Source organism: Centropristis striata, chromosome 14 (genome assembly GCF_030273125.1).
Source record: "Centropristis striata isolate RG_2023a ecotype Rhode Island chromosome 14, C.striata_1.0, whole genome shotgun sequence".
Lineage (NCBI taxonomy): Eukaryota > Metazoa > Chordata > Actinopteri > Perciformes > Serranidae > Centropristis > Centropristis striata.
In genome coordinates, this window is record NC_081530.1 from 20,676,263 (window position 1) to 20,696,737 (window position 20,475).

Genomic DNA, 20,475 nt, shown 5'->3' on the forward strand with positions numbered 1-20,475 from the left:
AGGAACCATTTGTTCTGGTTTCATTTCTGATTGACCAAAAAATATTTCATAAATAAATGAAATTCCTTCCCATCCCATCCAAAAGTCTCTAATGTTGAGATTTTTATAATTCTAGGAAAAGGAGGGAGATAACAATAATCTCCAGTTAGTGATTTACAAAATGGATTCTCAGTGCTATTTCCACACTGATTATTGTGGTTTTCTTCTTTCTCTGCAGGGATTTGGGAGCTTGTCTGCGGAGCACTGGTTGGGGAACGAGTATGTTTACCAGTTGACCAGCCAGCGGCAGTACGCTCTCCGCGTCGAACTGACAGATTGGGACGGACACCCGGCCTTCTCACTATATGACCGCTTCCAAATCGGCAGTGAGAAACAAAACTACAGGTAAGATGCAGGGTAATTGTTTTTTTCAGGCCAAAGAACACATGTGTCTGTCTTCATTACAGCTTTTCTCTGGGGCTGGCAAATAACCCCTGGACTGGATTTGTTTTTGTAGAATTCAATAGGGGAATTCTGTTACAATCTCAAAGATTTTTATTTAAATAAATGCCTGTTAATGCACTTTCTGTTGCCAAATGAGGTAAGTAACCATTTTCCATCAGCTGGCAGTGGTTGGTCCACCAGAGAGGGTTGGTGGACTCACTCTTAAGCTCTAAAGCAGTGAGATGTTTTTCTCGGTCTCTGCTAGTGTTGAGATAAATGCTTACTATGGCTGAAAGAACAAGGAAAAGCTCAATGGCTACAGATGATAAAACTTGAGTAGTATCCAAGAACACACCTGCAATTACTGCTTATAGCCTTAGGTGCTGCCAAAGACAATAAAACAGATATTTATGCTTCAGTGATACAGACTACAAGATGAAATTTGAGTAGATTAATGACTCTACATATAACTCAACACTTTATTTTATTTATTGTTAAAAGTAGTGTTGGTCGGTCTGTCTATGACTGAAATTACTGACTGAAATTAACATTGTCAATGACTTAACTAGTATTGGATGCAATTGGCATGACATTCAGTGCAAACACTAAAGGATCCGTTTTGGAACAGATTGGAACCTTGGTGCTCCCTTTAATCTAGCACCATCGTTAGCCTTGATCACTACATCAGAAGATAGCGAAGCTATGTCTTGAGCATATGTCACTGTTAGAAGAAAGGGGGGAGAAAAGAAATTATATAAGGAAATAATACTTACAATGGAAAGACAAAATGTTCTAAAGTGTAAAAATTATAAACATGGCCTGCAACTGTGAGGTCTCCAGACACTTCAATCATGGTTATCCTGTTATGTAAGTCCGTGGCGAGGTTTTTCTCATTGCAAATTCCTTCCAAACCAAATCTATAGCTTGTCATCGTCTCCTCAATATAAACTTTACTTTGATTGGCGCTTAGTCCTAGTGTGTTGTGGGGGCGAAGGTTTCTGTTTTTCTTTTGAGAGGGTTAATGATAACAGGCCTCAGACTATGGCAGATGCTTGGCCCTCTCAGATGTGGAAACTACTGCAAATTCCACAGAGTTCCAAGCAATCGCTGGCTTCAGAGGAGAAGGTCTGACATCTCCAATTGTGCAGTTTTCACTGGATGGCTGGTTCTCTCTGATAAGAGGTCCCTTTAGTTGCAAAATGTCTCGCGTCCAGCTTTGAATGACGAAATACGGAACCAGATTCTGCGGTTTAAATGCCTTTACCTCAACCCTTCCATTCCTTGCACCCAAGTGTTTCCCTGCAGCGGGGGGCCGTTCGGCTTGTTGCCATATCTAATTGTTTTGCAATGACAGGGGTTTCACTTTACGAGGTTTCCGTCTTGAGGAGCTTGTACCTGGAGTGGGCTTTGTGGTTTTCTGAGCACTGGAGATATGGATTTCAATCAAGTGGAGGAGATCAAGTTGTTTTTTTGTTTTGAATTTAACGCAGAGTTGAGGTTTTATGTGACCAATGTGAGGACTGAGTGAAACTCCATATCTTGTTACCTTAAGTCTTTATTTCTGGCTCTGGTTTGAATGCACATGAACTGACTTCAGACTTAGCACACAGATATGTGAAATGTCTGGCTGTATATTTGTAGTGCTGGGTATCAAATTCATACTTTTCTGTATCTTTCCTTCTGTAAATCTTTTTCACAGACAAACATTTACTTTTATATCATCCTTTCCAGTGTTTCACACATATTTTTTAACATCCCACACTTGACCTTTTGTTCTTTTGAATTAGGGAAACAATAATTGTTTCCGTCCCACTGCGGCAGGCAAAGGGCATCCCTGGCCATTCCAGCCTGTTTATAATGCAGGCTCATGCTGTTTCAGAGCCCGATCGACACACTGATCTCTATAAATAGACTGGTTCTTGAAAAATAGTTGTGGTGTGATAATCACACACGGCTCCTCTGAAACAGGGGCCAAAACAAACCAGCTGGCCAGGCCCAAAACAAACTGATACTGCCATGTTTTCTGCTTTGGCACCTCCCTGCTTTTAAATGTCAAACAATCTGCGACAAGTTCTCCGAATTACATTTCTTGTTCTGAAACATAATAGATAGCTGTAAGTGATATGGCCAGTCTTTTAGTTGGTTTTGGATTATTTTCTGTCATCCGTGGTGGTTTACTGGAATACAGTCTGCGTCAGCGCAAGTCAGACAAACATTTGTAAAGACCTCATTTGGTATCGTAAATCTGCCTCTCTCTCTCTCTCTCTCTCTCTCTCTCTTTCTCTCTCTCTCTCTCTCTCTCTCTCTCTCTCTCTCTCTCTCTCTCTCTCTCTCACACACACACACACTCTGCTGGCTGTAAGAACAAAAGCACATAAACAAAGCTGCAAACAGACAAGCACCACTTGGAAACAAGGTAGAGTAACTGAATGGACTTCATCCAGCTATGCACACGGCGCACCATTTATCAAACAGTATTGAGCATTACCAGGAAATGTTTGTCTTGCTGCCAACTTCTTGTTTTCATCCGTGAAATGGAAGAAATGTAAGGTCCTAATCCTTTATAAATGAAGTCATGTACACGGTATAAATGTCATGTTCTTTACCAGCACTTTAAAACCTTAGAGCTGCCATTTATCTTTATTCAGTCGTCCAGTTCTTGTTGGCTTTGTTCGGCATAATAAAACCGTCATATCAGCACGTTTAAAATCAGATCACTGAAATAACTTTAATAATATTTTCAAAATAAAGTGTCATTTCAGTTTTAAGTTTCCATTTGGTTGATGTTTTGATTTAACTTGTAAGAATGGAAACCCTTTGAGACTGTTATCTCAAAGATAGAGATAATTCAATAGTATTAATAGTTGTGTGTTTGCTTAATATCCTAGGAAACCCTTTTAAGCATCATATTATAGGATTGATTTCTCTCAATCAATACTACTAGACCACTAGAGTTTTTGCCGTTGAAGACTTTCTTTTTTCTTCTTTTTAGAAATATAGTGCCCTCTAAAGGTTTGCTTCCATTAATCATAACTGACAAGATAACAAATGTGATATTCAGTCGACTGCTGTCCAGACAAAACAAAATTTAAAAATATCTTAGGGACCAAACAAATAATAATAATGGCTAAAATACAGTGCGGTCTAATAGATAATGAAAAATTCTAAATTATTTGGCTTTGCCAACGTTATTCCCCTCTGACTTCAAGATTTAGACTTTTTATTCCTCAGTGCAGATTTGGAGAACAGAAAAAAACCCAACACAAATCTATCATGCACGGTGCGACATGTATTGATTTTACAGAACTAGCAGACAGAGAAAGATCAAGAGGCCCACATCAATGCGATAGCAGCTAAATAAAAGAAGAAATCTACACAGGCTACATCTGCACAGTGTAAGCTGTCTACAACAATGTTATTTTAATGTAGAACGAACAAAAACACTTTGAGGGATAGATTTGGGTTGACCAGAGCTTCATAGTTCCCACTGAACCACAATATTGTGAAATGAGCCCTTGAGTTTTTTCCTGCATTGTGACTGGGGGTCACCATAATTGCAGAGGTTACTGTCTTCATAAACAACAGAAAAAGTCCCCTATCATCAAACCTAATTTGGTTGCAGAAAAGAAAATAATAAAATCAAATATAACTTGATGACCTGCAAATATTGTTGTAATGATAGCCATCAGATCAACACATTCAGTTAATCACCATCATTTATCAAAGTTTCTTTGCTGCCAAATTGGGCTTTGTGCTACATAATCAATATGAAGAGAAAGCAACAAAGCAAAGAAACGCAAAAAGTGGCTAATTTGAGAATATATGGATGTATTAAAAAGTTAAATAGTGCTGAGTCCGAGGGAAATTATGGCGCAGAATGAAAATAATTACACATTACACAAAACTAAAGTATGTAATAAGAATAGTGGGCAACAAACTGAACTGAATGATACACACTGCAGACTTAGATAAACAGTTTCATGCAGATAAACAGTGAATTTCGATTTATAGGTGGTTTTGTCATTGTTTCCATGATACAATTTTGACAAAGGCTTTGTCGAGAAATGCCAAGTATGATGTATCTTTGTCGGGAAATACTAATTAATCTTGTGTTATACAATACAGTGGTGTTTATTGCAATTATTGCCAGGAACAAAATGAAAAGTGATGAAGTAAGAGTGAAGGCAACAGAGTTTGTTTTTTTTTAATTGCAGTGCTTTAAGAGAGAGTCGCAATTTCTCTATGGTGTATTAAACAAAATCAGTAAGCATAAAAAAGAATCGTCTGCATAAAAATGTATTTGACAAGGATGAAGCAAACATTCAAAAGACAATAATTGTTTGGAAAAAAACAGCACAGAAAGTTATAAAAATAGCCTGGATACCTCACAAAGGTACATATCAACTTCCTGAAAGTTGGCCAGTCTCCAGTGGGTTACTTGCTGTAACTGGACTAGAGGCCCAATTATAAGCTATAGAATAAATGTGCCTAAGCATGTTTTTATAGTAGATGTAGTCATTGAGGAGTAGGAAAACTAAAGTGGCATTTAGTATAATTGTTCTCCTAAATAATGCTCATAGTTGTTTCAGGAGTTGAGTTTGCCCTAAAATGAAACATTTGTGTTGTTGCTGTCTGGGTATAATAAAGTCCAAAGGGTCTCTATGGCTTATGAGAGAAAAAATGAAAAGAGACAGCGCAACTATAAATTTGCTTTTAGCATGTGAATCATCATGCAATATTATTTGATGAAGGCAGATATTCTGGATAGAATTAAATACATTTAATAAAATGTAGTTTGGGTCAGGTTGACTGGTATAAAAATGAAGCACAAGCATATACATTTTCTTTAGGAAATACAAAGAAGTTATTCGTATAAACCTTTTCGCAATGTAAGATGCCACATCCGAACCTTTTTGCACCCAAGTGAACTGAAACCTATATATATATATATATATATATATATAAACATACACACAGCCTAGTTTAGTTTTTAATGCCTGGTACAGTAAAACATTTTTGGACAAATATGATGATACCAACAAACATAGCTCATAGAGTTTAATTTAAGAGTTGATATCTATCTAGCCATTTTCCATGGTTTTCTTGATAATAACCAACATCATTATCAATCTACATATTTTCCATTTGCTTTCTAAGAAATGTGTAATATGTAGCATTTTTAGGACACAATTTGTTTCCAAACCACTTTTACTTAACTATTAATGCCTAAGCCTGACCCCTATCTGTAAGGTTAACTTTTTTTCTAGGACTGTATTTAAAGTTTCATGCAACTACTTTACAGGAGTGGAATGTGGGTGAATGCATGTCTGAGTGTGCATAATGCATCTTTCAAACACTAATGTGCATGGTAAGATGTTGTACCCTGGGTACCAGATAAAAAGATCATTTCCAAAATAGTTTGAAGTCTACATTCACAGCAGTTGAATATATGCACAGACACAAGTTGAGGTTAACATGGAAAAATGTTTCGTACGTACCTTCAAAGCCCCCCAGCTGGAAGAGAAGACTTATATGTTTATTTTTGAACGAACCATTACATCTTTATTCAATATCCCTCCCAGTTCAGACAGCCAAGTACTTAAATCCAGTGATTTCTCCATATGGTAATGGCCCGATTTCCCCCGTGGAATCAGATAGATCTCGTTTAGATGTTTTTCATGTGAGGATTTAGGAAAGGAATTGGCAGAGATTTGGGTTCCAAAACATGGTGACTCCTCTATTTTCCAAGACTCACACTGAGATAATCTTAGATATCTCAAGTTATGTCTTGAACTCCATCCCTGTAAAGCTTCAGGTTGCACAGTTTCCAGTGATAGAGAGATGAAGCATTGGGTTGCTAATGGCTGCAACACTTGTGTGGGACAGGAAAAAGCATCAGCAGCCCAGTTTGTTTGAAATGAACAAGCTGTTTTGTATTGAAAGTTTATCTCAAATCAGAGTTGTCGTAAGTTATTTTTCATAAAACTTAAAGTTGATGGGGCAATTTAAACAACAGAAAATCCAAGAAGTTGAGATATAATTAAATAAAAACCAAACTATTGATCACACACAATCCAAACTCAAGGCCACCTATAAGCTTTCAACCACACCACACAGTCTTCATCGTTGGATGGAGCTGCTCAGTTTTCATGGAAATGGATCTATTAATTAAAAGGGACTTGTATGAAATCATTTCAGCGGCAGACAAACTACACTTCTACTGCAAATGAAGTCCTGCAATGTGATTGAAAGCTGTGGAAAAAGCTAACAAGTGTGCCTTGAGTTGAAGTTGTTTTGCCAAATTTTTCATGCTTACCAGAACAAAAAAAAGATTGATTGACGATAAAATGTCCTTTTAATGAGACTTGCGGAAGATGCTATGATTGCATGCAGAAACTTTACTCACATACTTTACTCTGAAACTTCTGCAAATTAAGTGCACTACAGTTAACCTATATGCATCTATAAATTATGTTTTCATCCGTCTGTATGTGTCTCAATGGAGCTATGTGACACCCAGTGGCAAGAGAGCAGTTATGCAGGTCTCAGCTGGCCAGACACCTCGGTGGCCTTGCAGTAGGAAGCGAACCACTGGTCAGGGTGATTAACCTCTGCAATGGGCCAATCAGACGGCAGTTCAGAAGGCTAACGACTGCCAGGTGTGCAACTGCAGGTGCTGGACCCTCAGCCGACTGGCTCGTCACCTTCATGTATGGAGATGAAAGAAAACAAAGCAGGCTATGCTTGGCTACGTCAGTCAGAAGATGAAAAGTGGCATGTACCAGAACCAATTTCATTCAAGTCTCCAAAGATTTTGTGCATTTTATACTGATCATTCACACCATTTCAGTATTGTATTTCTGACGTTTTCTTCAAAAGATCACTTGAACTCTGTACAGAGTAATGTAGACACATTGTTTTACGGCTTTTCCTCTAACCTCTCCGGAGACATTCCTTCATAAAGTCACTGTATGACAGCAATATCCTCCGCTCAGAGTAACACAGTGTGTTGTGAAATGGGAAGTGTCAGATAAAAGTAAGGCTGCGAACAGGCGACATGATAGCAGATCTGAGGCCTCACGCCAATCCCATCCTGCTCCTCTGTAATCCAACACATCTTTCTTCTGTGTGGAGAGGAAGGGACACATTTAGGGAGGACCAGCTCCAAGGAGTCCTCCATGGACCCTTCTCTGCTTTAAGTGCATTTTTATGCATATGAAAGCCGATTTTATGTTACAAAAACGTTTATTTTTTATTACATGGTAGATAAGTGATGTCATGCTTACATTTTATGTGCCAGCTTAAACCTTCATTGCACTTGTAAGAACAGTGTCAGTCTTTTAATAATGCTTGATAACAGTGATGTTTTACCGTGATAAAATGTCAGTCACTGTAACCTAGTTTTACTTGGAAGTACTCTCAGATAAACATATCAGTCATCTGACTCTTCACCTGACCCTGCTACAACTCATTTCCCACGTACACAGTTTGCAGCTGCAAAACTCCAGAGCATAGACTCATTAGAGAAACTGAAACTGAATCTGCATCAAAGCTTAAAGCCGTCGGTAACCCAAATCACAAAAAAAGAAAACCCATTTACCCCTAGTGGAGCTTAGTCATGCAAGTAGTTTTAGTTCTATTTACCCAAGTTTTGATGGAGCTCCATTGGAGACATTTGCAGCCACCCCTAATACAATAAGGGCGTGTGAAATTTAATTTGTGGTGCTAAACACATTTAGATAATTACCTTTGAAAGACTCAGCAGTATTGTGTTTTTCCAGCAACAAAGTCCCAGTAATTTAGGATAAGCATTAGGTAACACTGTGAACAATTTAATTTGCAACAATTTCTACTGACGCATGTTCCCTGTATAATCTTGACCTGGAGACTGCGAAGACATGACATTGCTCTATCAATTTAATACTGACATTTTTCTTACTTTTTGTTGAACGACTTATCAACCCAAATGATTCTGCTGCTATTCTACATATAGTATAAAATACTTTTTGGACATAATTGTGGAAACAGTGTCAAGGCTTCTGGAACGCATCATTTATACATTACGAATGTTGCAGAAAATCTATCTACCGTTCAATATTCAACAGAAGGGATGACCCATTGAGATTCTCCTACTTCACTTTATCTTCAGCTCTTTCACATTGAGTGTTCAGAGGACTGGTTAATGTTGGCTGTCTTGCTTTTATGACTGTAATAAATTTAAAGGTTTAAGTTTAAACTAAATCAACATAAGTCTAGGTGGGGCCCTTACACGGCTTGGCTGCCTGTAACTGTATAATTGTAAATAGAAGGTTAACTTAATATTTGAGCAATACACTGTTAGAAAGAAAACATACTCTAAGTGCAAATGCCGGTGTGGTGGTGGTGGTGGTGTTGTTGTTGTTGTTGTTGTTGTTGTTTTATTTTTTTTATGGGTTTTTTTTTTTCTGTTCATATGTTTTATTTTGCTTTGTCTCCTTTTCACTTACCTTACACTCCTGTATATGACAATCAATGACAAGTGGAATGGATACTCTTGTTTTTATTTGCTGAAGGAAAAACAATAAAAAAATGTTGAATATTTAGAAAAAAGTTGAAGTCAGCTGAGGTGATATTTGTGAGGAGCAGAAGCCTCAGCTCTAAATCTGTCTGCATTAAAAGACATCATCGGGGTATTTTGGGTGAACTGACTGTAATGATTACATGCAGTGTTGCTATTTTAACTTTCTAAACATGTCGAAAGATCACAAACAAGCCGGCATCCCCGCTGGATATTAGTGTGATTAGATGACAGGAAAACAAGCTCCCCAGAGGTGTCATTGAGAAAAAACAAATGATTTCCTCACAGCTCAATATTTTGCTTACTAATGAGCCTTGACCAATTGCATTATTAAGTTATTTTAAAACAAAAAAATCAGATTATCATGCTCTGCATGTTAAGTTCCCAATCTGGCTGAGCAGATGTCTGTCCCCTTGTATGTTTCATTAACATGAATTACTGGACGCCTTCTTTCTGTCAATCTCCAGGTCTGTCTGTCTCCTCAGGAAAAGTGTCTCTTCCTCTTGAGTTCATTACTTGTCCCATCTTTACATTACCCCACTTATCATTTGAGTGCATAATGGATCCTGACAGGAAAAACTGCAGATGTCAGTTGAGCTGGGGATTGTTGGTCTGGTAAATATGCAGCGCAGCTGGTAAACACAGCCGCAGACTATTTAAAGCAGCCTGTCAAAGTGTCATGCTAAAAATCCCTCTTGATGATGTGCCTTGGCGATTCATCAGTGCAACAGAGATCGTAAGAGCTTTGGAAAATGGAGTAGTAAACGCGCAGCGAAGTCTGTTCTTTATCAGCTCGGTAGCAGACCTCATCCTTGACATTGCATGTTTTATTCCTCAGAATCAGGAATTAGCTGATAGAAGTCATGCTACCCGTAAGTGAGGCAGGATGTTGCAGTGGGTTTACACTGAACTGGAAACAATCTCGAGAAACATCTGTTGCCTTATAGAAAGCGGATAATACTTCAGCATGTGTCACAGATGACGTACTGTTCACACACACACACACACACACACACACACACACACACACACACACACACACAGGAACTTACACATTTATTCGCACACCCAAGTGCTTTTAATATACTCACAGGCCCTTATCCAAACTTGGCATATCCAGTGGTCATTTGGTGCCACTGATTAGACACATGACTCATCCTTTATGTTGTGGGATTACACATATTGGTTTAGTGGCTTAGTGAATTTCCCCATGGTGACCCGCAGTCACACTTTTTCCTCCGCTGTAAAAATCAGTCATTTACACAGCTGTCCAAATACAGAAGTCTTTCCCGTCAAATGACTTTCTTTCCTGGGGAGTCTACCGGTCTCATTCTGAGGAATCCAAGCTGAAGCCTCAGAGCTACAAGCTACTCAAGGGCTCAACATCTCCCCAAAACATAACACATTTTTGTATTTGTTACTTTCTCATCGGAAAACCCAAACTATGTGCAAGGTTCACTACACGCCCATGGTCCCCTGTTGTTGGGAAATGAACTCAGGAAATTGATTTCACTCAGACTGAACCATACTTAATAATAGAGACCCCATTGGCTTGGTGCTTCGGATGTGCAATCTCTTCTATTGGGAGAAAGTGAAACCAAGAGGGCGTGAGAGAAACAAAAGACATTAAGAAGAAAAAAGGGCAGGTTAGGTGAAGGCGTGTTCTGCTGGTAATGGTGGAGCTGTCAGAGGGATGAAGGAATTGTCAGATCCGCATGCAGCGGTTCCCGTTCACACCTCGGGTGAGTTCACAGTGGTACACACCCTGAAGTAATCTGCTTCCAAGCTGCATATTGGTTTTCAGTTTCTGTGTTGAGTGCCGAGTGTGTGAAAGAATTCAGCTTGGGAGTCATCAGTTCCATAGACATACTGTTTGTTGGAATGAACTTCAGAGTGAAAAGATGGCAGGGAAATATACTTGTTGATTCTTTCATTGGATGGATAATTGCCACGTGATGCTCAGCAGCTGTTTATTGTATCACAGTTTATTCAGTTTATACAAACCTGTATAACTGTCCAATATGTGTTAACAATAGCTTATTGTAGCACATATTTAAAAGTGATGTCAGTGGTTCTGGACAAAGAGCGTTGACTGAACACCCAAACAAATACACTTTCTCTTATCTACCTTATGTCTTTCTCTTTATATATCCATGGCCTTTCCCTGTCCTGTGCACTAACACAAACTGAATCATGCTGTGTGACTTGGTCCAAACCACTTTCTTTGTTTCCCATTTACAGAGCCAGAGCTGTGTATGAATACCAGATTTTTATTTCAGTGGACCATGAGGGGATATTTGCTGATTTTAACAAAAAGTGTATTGGATTAGAATAGCTGACCTTTTGTCTATGACACACAGTTGAAGAGTAATAGTTTGTGACTTTTTTATTGTAAGTAGATATGTGCAGAACATCTTCATGTGTCCAGAAAATTATGCACTTTGAAGTATGTGACAGCGGTGCATAGAAGTGACTTTTTGGAGTAGAAAAGAACTGGGTAGCATAACCTGAACACACTCAAACTATTTGGAAAAAGACGTGTCATTATATTGTTTCTCGTCTCGAGCAAAGGTCCTACATGTCAGTGTGCTAGGATGATGTAACAGTTAACTTTAGGGGATTTAATTTGGTAATTAATTTTAAAAAATGTACTCCAAGAATTATCACTTCCCATTAGTAGTTCATTATGATGCATCAGCTTACAGATACACTGCTGTATTTGAGACACATTTGTTAAACATTAAACATTTCTTCTCTGCCTGTATGGGGACCAACATATTGCAGGTTCTGTACTGTATAGTTTATTACATGCCTGCATCCTTCTGACATGCTTTTGAGATTTAAAATACTTTTTATCCCCTTGGCGTACTGACATCCGCTGTTTCTTTTCCCCTTCCGTTTCGAGGCTGTAGCCGTTTTAAGGCCACGGAGAAGATATTGGTATCATATGAAAGTAGAAGATCTAGACCATGATCTGGTCGGGACAGGGGTGAAATAACGCTCCAAAGTTGGGCTATATTTTAGCAAGGTGAAAACTGACGTGGCCCTTTTCAAAGCAGTCAAAACGGAACGCTAAGGGGATGAATTGAACCTGGTATAAAATATATATATGCGGCTAACAGCAAAATTTCAATATGTATAGTTTTATAAAAGGAATGTGACATAAAAAGAGCAAGAACAGTAGGTAGGAACCATGAAGACAAGACTTGAGAGTTTGCCCTTCCTGCCCAGCTCTGGATGGATGATGGTTTAAACAGGTTGCTTATTGCTCTTATTCTGTATGTGGTGTAAATTTAAGTAGTGTGGATGGAAATGTGACTCCCAGACATTCCTTACACTACATGCTCTTTCCTCTCTCTCTCTAACTTGTCATCTATAATTCTTTCATATGCCCCCTCTTTCTTTCTTCCATTCCTTATTTTATCTTCTCTTCACCCGCTTAATGTTGTTCCAGGTGTTCTACATGTACTCAATCACAACAAAAAATAAATACCTCTCTGGAGACATTTTTTGCAGCATGTTATGTCTTCTCGCTGTCTTTATTGCTTACACTGCTCACTCCAGCATACTCCTCTCCCCCTGATGTGTTTTCATGTCCTGACTGCCTCCTCTTCCTCCTCCTTCTCCTCCTCAGGCTGTTCCTGAAAAGCCACAGTGGGACCGCAGGCAGACAGAGCAGTCTGGTAATCCACGGAGCAGACTTCAGCACCAAGGACATGGACAATGACAACTGCATGTGCAAGTGTGCCCTCATGCTCACTGGTGGTAAGTGCAGCCAAACAGACAGTTACAGTGAGGATAATCTTACATGAATGGCAAAACACAGGACCTACATTACCTCCTGCTGTAACTGCAGCAAGTAAATCAAGGATGAATCAGGAGGTTGGTTGTTATTGATTTTTTTGGGGGAGGGTAGCACAAGAAGCTGTAAAACAACATTGACATATCACCTTATTAAGTTTGCAAAAGTGCTGGCAAACAGTTGTTTATTTACACCTCCAGCAGACACAGAGAAGCAGTAGCATTGATTTGTCTTTGGCCACCTCATGAATGTAAGTCCAATATTCACTCTACTTTTAGAGCTGTTTTGTTCTCCACCGTGTCCCGAGGGAAATATCCTGCTCTTTAGCAGCTCCACTATGTTCAGTCTGTCTGCTGTGCTGGCTAGGTAGTCTTAAGTATTAAGGCTATAAAAAAAGAGCTAACAAAGGGTTTGGAAGTGCGTCTGTCACAACAAATGACAACTTTAACATGACGTATAGTCATCTGATCCACTGTTAATATAGAAAATATTGCCTAGAGCAGCTCTAAGTAATAATTCAGGCCTTCTTTTTCTCATTTAAATAAGTTTAGCAAGCTTAAAACCAGTCTGATCATCTTGCCTCATCAGACGTCAGGTCGCAGCAATTAACTCGGGGGAGTACAATGTCATTATTACCAATAGAAATCATAGAGTAAAACTCCCAGAAAATGCCCAAGATGTAATAAACCGGAATTACCTTTAAACATTTGCGTCTACATGGCACCAGCTAGACAATACAGAATTGCGTTTACGAGAAAACAATGGCATGATGTAACCATTCCGAAAGGCAATTTTCTGTGATTGGCTTTATGACCAACCCCTAAATGTTCATAGCCCACTCATTAGTTCAGGTCATTATAATCACAACCTGCAACGTGAAATGGGCGAACACGGCCACTTATACATCTATCTGCTAGATTTCCGCGTCCCCTCCCAGTTGCACTGCGGTTGGAAACGAGCACATTATAAAAGTCCCTGGGCGCGGCACCAAGTGTCAGAGAGATTTAAAATGACTCTGCTTCTCCTGCTGTGTAAGTGGAGCCCGGTGACCCTCGCTGTCACCTCATGGCAACAATATTGCAGTGGAGTCCTGACCTGGTACTAATCAAGCATCTCTAAGTGCAGATTTAAGATCAGTATTACCTCTTAGGTCATTGTGAATGCAGTGGGTTAAAGGGAACTGGCATCCGATCACTAATCAACACCCCTACTCGGCTTGATTCATAGCCTGCCTATGGCCAGCCACAAAGGAGAGGCATGACAACATGTAGCCTGAGTCAAGGCTGGTCCGAACCCAGCGGTATATACGGTATATCATTTGATTTATTCCCTGCATTTATAAGAGCAGGGCTGACATCAAATGATGTAAGTGTCTGGACTATACACGAGGAAAATACTTCTCTGCTACATTTATGAGGACAACTGCAGCATGCCATGTTAAGAACATGGAGGAGGATAAAGTGTGGACACACACAAACTGTAATGTATATATTTACACAGAACCAGCGCATACAGTAGGGATTCAGCACTGACAGCAGGAGGTAGGGGGTCCCTCCATCACCAGAACAAACTGCACAAGCTGAGGCTTTTTTTCTTCAGAAGAAGACATCCCCACTGTTTTTACAAGTCTTTAAAAATCTCTGGCCTGGAAACAGAGGATAGTGATCGTAAATCCCGGAGGATTGCTGCCGTGCACACTGAATGTTTATGTGTGTGACGGCGGTTGTGTGGTCTGCACTTCATCAACAAGTGAGGGATGGCGAGTAGGATTGTGCTTCACGGTTTAAGAGGGAAAACACTGTCTCAATAAAATAAAACAGCAGGTTGCACAACGCACTTTGTGACATGCCATCACCAAACCCCATCAGTGCATCAACTACAGGACGTTACAACCAGCTTTTCTACTACTATCAACTATCTTTTCATTACCCACAGCAAGGAGTTTTTGAGTTGGTTTGTCAGGGGGATTACCAGAAAACTGCTAACTCGACGTAATGAAACTTGATGGAAGGTGAAAAGGTGAAGCCAAAGAAGAACCCATTCAATTTTGGATCGACTCTGAATATTTTTCACTTTAGTTATCATTGTGCTGCATTCATGTGGTGTCAAAATAATCAGAAAATGAGTTCCTGATCCATGCTCAGTTTTTTTGTTGTCACATTAATAGTAAAAACATTTATCAACAGGTTGTTAAAATAAGCAGTTAAATTTAACATATCTTCTTTGTGGTGTTCATGTCGTTTCCACATTGCAACTTAAAGCTCATGAAAACACCAAAAGTCATCTACAAAGACGTCAGGTGCACCTCCTCTGAAAGAGCTCCCCAGCTTGAGGACTTTTCCCAATAAAAATTCCTAAAAGATTATTGCAGAGCAAGTGCAATTTCACATCCAATTCCCACTGACGCCAGCATCCTGAATTATGAGCAGCTGTGGAAATGTTAGGAGGTGTGCACCAGTTTCCATGCGGTGTTGTGTACGTGTCTCATGAAGCGGCAATCAATGTGAAATTTATATGTGTGTGATCCACGCCAGCAACGAGGGCAGAACAGAATCCTGATTACTGACAGGTCTTATGAAATGTCATGCAGAGGTATTCGGAGCAGAGGCCGTTTGTCGCTGTGACTGACACATGCCATGCCTCGCATATGTTCTATATCTGACTCTATCAGTGAGGACGTGTGCGCTAGTTTAGACTCAAATAACAGATTACTAGGATGGAAAAGATATTATACTCAGCACATTTCTGTCTGCTGAAATATACATTCATACATACAGGCAATGCAGCTCGTACTGCTTCACATTAAGTTGTATATATAAAAATCACATTTAACCCTCCTGTTATGTTGCGAGTCTAATTGACCCATTTCAAAGTTTTCTAAAGTTTTAAAAGTATTTTTCATAAAAATAAAAAAATGATCATGTAAAACCATTGTATTCTACATGTAGGTTTTTCCAATATACATTAAAATAGGTTTTAACATAGATTTTTTTTCATGAAAAACAAGTGAGTTATCCTCATTGAACCATGATCTGTGAGAGGTAAAGAACACCATTGTACTAAATATTGATTAAAATGGTTAGCAGTGGAGTTAATCATAACATATAATATGTACAATATTGCTGTTCCTGAGAAACAAACATAACAGGAGGGCTAAATATCTATATATTTTAAAGAGGCAAGCAAAACAAGGTGAGTCTTAAGGAATTTGCAGAAGTTGATGATGGGTATTTATGGGAACAGTTTTGATCCATAATAAGACACCAAAGCATGGAAAGGCACCCTTCTCTTAACTGCTTCATTGACCTAAAACTAAACTGAATTTCACTAAGAAGGATTAACAGTACTTCTTCTTCTTCTAAGGCAGTGGGTAGAAGGAGAAACTTGACCAAGTATGGAGCTGCTAAACCATTCAGCCCCGTTTAAACTCTACTAATTCTGATAGAGACATAAAGCCAATGTGTGTCCTAAATGATTTAATAACCGTCTTGTATGTCTGAGTGCATCTGTCCTTTCTTTTATTAACCAGATAAACTTCTGGGAAAGCATGAAATGTCATCACTAGGGAGTATAATGAAAGTTTCCCATGCCATTCACTGCTCCGATGTCCAGCTGGAAACTCGTGCACATGCACTCTTTGCTTTAAATAGAAAGAGGTATCGAAAGTGTTCAGCAGCAGGTACTGGCATGCCAATGAACCCAGTGACAGTAACACATAGAGCAGATAGCAGCGTAATGGGTCTGAAGCGTTGCCACGGCCCTCCGAGAGAGGCCATGGGAAACTTTTAACCTTGACCGAGGATAAAGCTTATGATTGAGGTGACTTTATCAACACATTGACAAAACAATGTCAAAAATATCAAAGCTTCATTTTCTTTTCCTTTTTCTTTGTTCAGGTTGGTGGTTTGACGCCTGTGGCCCGTCCAACCTTAACGGCATGTACTTCACCCAAGGACAACACATAGGAAAGTTGAACGGTATCAAGTGGCACTACTTCAAGGGACCCAGCTACTCGCTACGGGCCACGGTCATGATGATCCGCCCCCTGGACTTCTCCTAGTCTCCTGAACTTTTAACTTCCAAACTGCTATGTAGCACATTAGAGGGATGCTTACTATGTTATCCTCTTCTCTCATCTCATTTCGCTGGCCACGGGAGTCGTCCAATAAATCTTTTTATTCAACCTGGTTATTCCCCAGAGCAGCGGCTATTTCTGTGCCGGCAGTCATGCCGTAACCTTTCCCCTCGATGAACTGAAAAGCAGCCACGAGGAGGAAGATTCACCTGAACTCATTTCTGTAGACTCACAAACTTGACGTTATTTAAGAAAAATGCGTTCTGTCACACCTGGAATTGCGTGTTTCTGCATTCAGCTTGTATGAAAATACAAGCCATGATGTCAAACCACGATTGTTCCACTTTCCTGGGGACCTGTGTTGTAATAATAAGGAGGACTTGAGTTCTTCTGAATGGACAGCAGCTATCAGAGCAGCACTGACTCTTAAACTGCAGGACAGAACTGATCTGGAACGCTCGAAGAAGACAAATGAGGGATATCGCTTTTTTTTTTAAAATAAAGCGTTGCTTGCAGAACGCAGCCCATAAATATTACAATTGTATTATATATTGTGTTTTTTCATATTATTTTTGTTATCCAAACTGTACACAATATCCAAAGTGAGATTGAAACTGTCTTTTGTACTGTACAGTGTATATTGATTGTCTATGTGCATTATGTATAAACACACGCTCCGTTTTTTTAAGGTGACCCTCATATTCAAGTGTTGACTTGGCGATAGTTAGGAGGGTCACTTTCAGTATTTGCTGGCAATTACACACTAGCTGTCTCGACAGAGTGTGATTATATTTAGAGTTAAAGATGTGAGGTTATTATTGGATTAGATTCTGGACTCGGGTCCATTTGCCTTTTTGTTATTGGCTGAGAAACAACTAATACCTGCCAAGGTTCAGATTGTGAGTGATCACCTTACCTCTGCTGAATATGAAAAACAAGAACATTATTAATACAGATGCATATAATTAGAGATTTGTAACAATTACAGATGTGTGCACATGGGAGCAGAGAATGCACAAATGCATATTGTCAGATACACAGAATACTCCTGAGTGCAATGAAGTACCACGTCATCATATTTACAAAGATATAAATGCTTATATTAAGCTGGTGTCCCACATGTACAGAACTTACAAAGAAGGAGGCCAAAGTTCATGTTGTGAAACTGTAAAGGACATTAAAAAAAACCTTTAACATCATACCTAAAGACAAAGAGCAGATCGTTAAGACAAGTTACATCCAGAAATGTTTTTCACAGATACGAACATGACAGAGCCTCCCGAGTCCAGCCAGTTTCTGTTTCTCATCAATGCAGCTTTGAGGAAAAAAAAGCAGCTCGAGTTGGATATGAAGCATGAAATGAACGATCCCACCAAGTGATCCGTGTGAACACATATTTCATAACTTCCAGATTTATAACAACACCATCTACTGTGGAGTATTTACTAAAGGTACATGTGGCGAGAAGATAAAGTGTGTCTGGAACTTGTAAAACTGCAATTGACATGTTTATTAGCATACTACAATTGTATAATTTAATGTGTGTGTATGTAAAGCAGCTTTCCTGAGGAAAGCTCTTCTCTCTTTTTCTGTTTTTACTCTGCCAGAAGTACAATTGTGTTTTGAAGTTGAGCATAAAACATAGGAGTTAAGATAATAACCCTGGAGAAATGTGCCTTTGATAACTCTGCTTTTACCTCATTCAATTCCAGATTTTAAAGATTTATTTAAACATCTTTTTGTAACATGTGGTCAGTGTTGTGTTGCTAGATTAAATAAAAGAGAAAATGTTTTCAATCTGCGTTTAGGCTGCACTTTTTGTGCCAAATTGATGTGATGATAGACAAGGTTTAAAGTCAGGGTGCCCTTCGTTAGGTATTTCTTAAAGGAGTCTTAAAAAAAAAGCTTCCTTTCATGATAATATCTCCAACATCAGTTTAAATCTTCTGATACAAATGCTATACTGTATGTCATGCGAAGCGAGCTTATTGCACAGAAAGACATGAGATAAATCTCATAGATAGACATGCTTTCTTCCGCCGTTTTTGGGACCAAACCAGATGGTTCAAACATTAAGATCCCTCTCTGCCCATGGAGGCAACGGAGTGGCTTTTGTCTCGAGTGGTGACTCGCTTGCCTGCTTGTGGCAATGACAGATTGCCAAAGTGTCAAACGATGCTGTCGGGACCTGTAGTGTCTCCTCATAGTTGACATTCCTGCGCCTAATCAGAGGTTAAACAAATTACTGCAGCCTGCAAACCACTGCGTGTCCTTCAGCGCCTGCACTGACCCAACACCCTCGCTGGAATGTGTTTCTTTAGAGAGTCTGGAGCGCTGGAGTGTGAAGAGGGTCCGCACACGCTGGCAAACACCTATGTGGGTCTTAGGCTTTGTCCTTTGTTGGTGCGAGGACAGGAGGTACTGAGAACCACTTCTAAACTGGGGGAAGTTTTGTCTCCAGTGGACATTCAGAGTGTCAAAGCAAAGTGGCGTCTCACTTGTCATCTCCACGTACACACACAGCGCGAGCTCCTTACATCCACAGCCAGACTGCTCTGCTGAAAGTGGATCCTTTCCTGTTAACTGAGGAAGAGCTGAGGGCTGGCGAGGCGATGGGACTCCCCGAGGGTCTGAGCTGCATGCAGACGGACAGCGTTGGACCTCAACCAAATCAGATATGACAGAGTACAGTACCTGCAGTATGAACGCTCAGGGCGACTGAATCCCCCGAAGAGACCACCTGCTCACATGAAGTGAATAACACCATTGATGATGCATAGAGAAAGGAAGTGAAAGTGAAAATAGAACATTAGTCTGAAGCTTCTTGCAAATTTGCGTCTAGATTCTAAAATTGCTTTAAAATGTGCTCTTAATTCCAGTAGTTTTAATCCAGAACAAATAGATTAGCACCAACACAAACCACTCATGTTACAAGAGATTGTTGGGCTTAAAGTGGCTGGAATTCAGAGCATATTGGTTTCCTGCACATGATGGAGGCTTTGTCAAAAATGGCAACAGTTGGCACAGAGCCAACAGTGTAACCTGAGGGGGATGTTTGAATGACAATGCCATGGGTCTGCAAGGCATTATCAGCGATAACTGCTGTATGAGAGTGGGAAACACACAGAGTCTCACATGCATGTTAGTGCACGTAAGACCCTGTGTGTGTCCAGGGGTCAGACCGGCTCACACAATTGGTTGTTTTTTTGTCAACAAAGAACCGAGAAGTCCAGCTAAAATCCAAGCAGTAACCTCCCGGGCTGAGCAGTGAAGCAAACCTGGAAGTGTCTTCAGCCTGCATTATTTCAAAAGTCCAACAGGGGTCGCCAACATCTGTTGGAAAAGAACTGCAGTCCTATCTATTTGAATACAAAATGACACTACTTCTCACTTGATTTATTAACTCAGAAAAAAAAATCTTGTGGCATGATTACGGTCTCAATCGCCTGGATTTAAGTCTTCTTCAAGACAAAATTATGTTAACTTTGTAAGTAATGGTCCCATTGAGAAGAACAAAGATGATAAAGCTGGGTTTGATTTGGGGCATGGCCACCTTTGATTGATAGGTCGCTAACATGGCGAGCTGTCAATCAGGATAGAAGCGAAGCAAAACAATGC

At 39.7% G+C, this 20,475-nt stretch overlaps 1 protein-coding gene across 4 annotated transcripts in view; it reads left to right on the plus strand.

Moving 5' to 3' along the window:
* The window catches only part of angpt1 (angiopoietin 1), a 59,451-nt gene extending 40,797 nt beyond the window's left edge, over positions 1 to 18,654 (plus strand). For all 4 annotated transcript variants that reach the window (XM_059350500.1, XM_059350499.1, XM_059350501.1 and 1 more), the window contains 3 exons: positions 218 to 384; positions 12,615 to 12,745; positions 16,679 to 18,654. In XM_059350500.1, coding sequence (XP_059206483.1) covers positions 218 to 384; positions 12,615 to 12,745; positions 16,679 to 16,842 — 462 coding nt within the window. In that variant the 3' untranslated portion in view covers positions 16,843 to 18,654. The remainder of the gene's footprint in view (positions 1 to 217; positions 385 to 12,614; positions 12,746 to 16,678) is intronic.
* Positions 18,655 to 20,475: the final 1,821 nt, after the last annotated feature.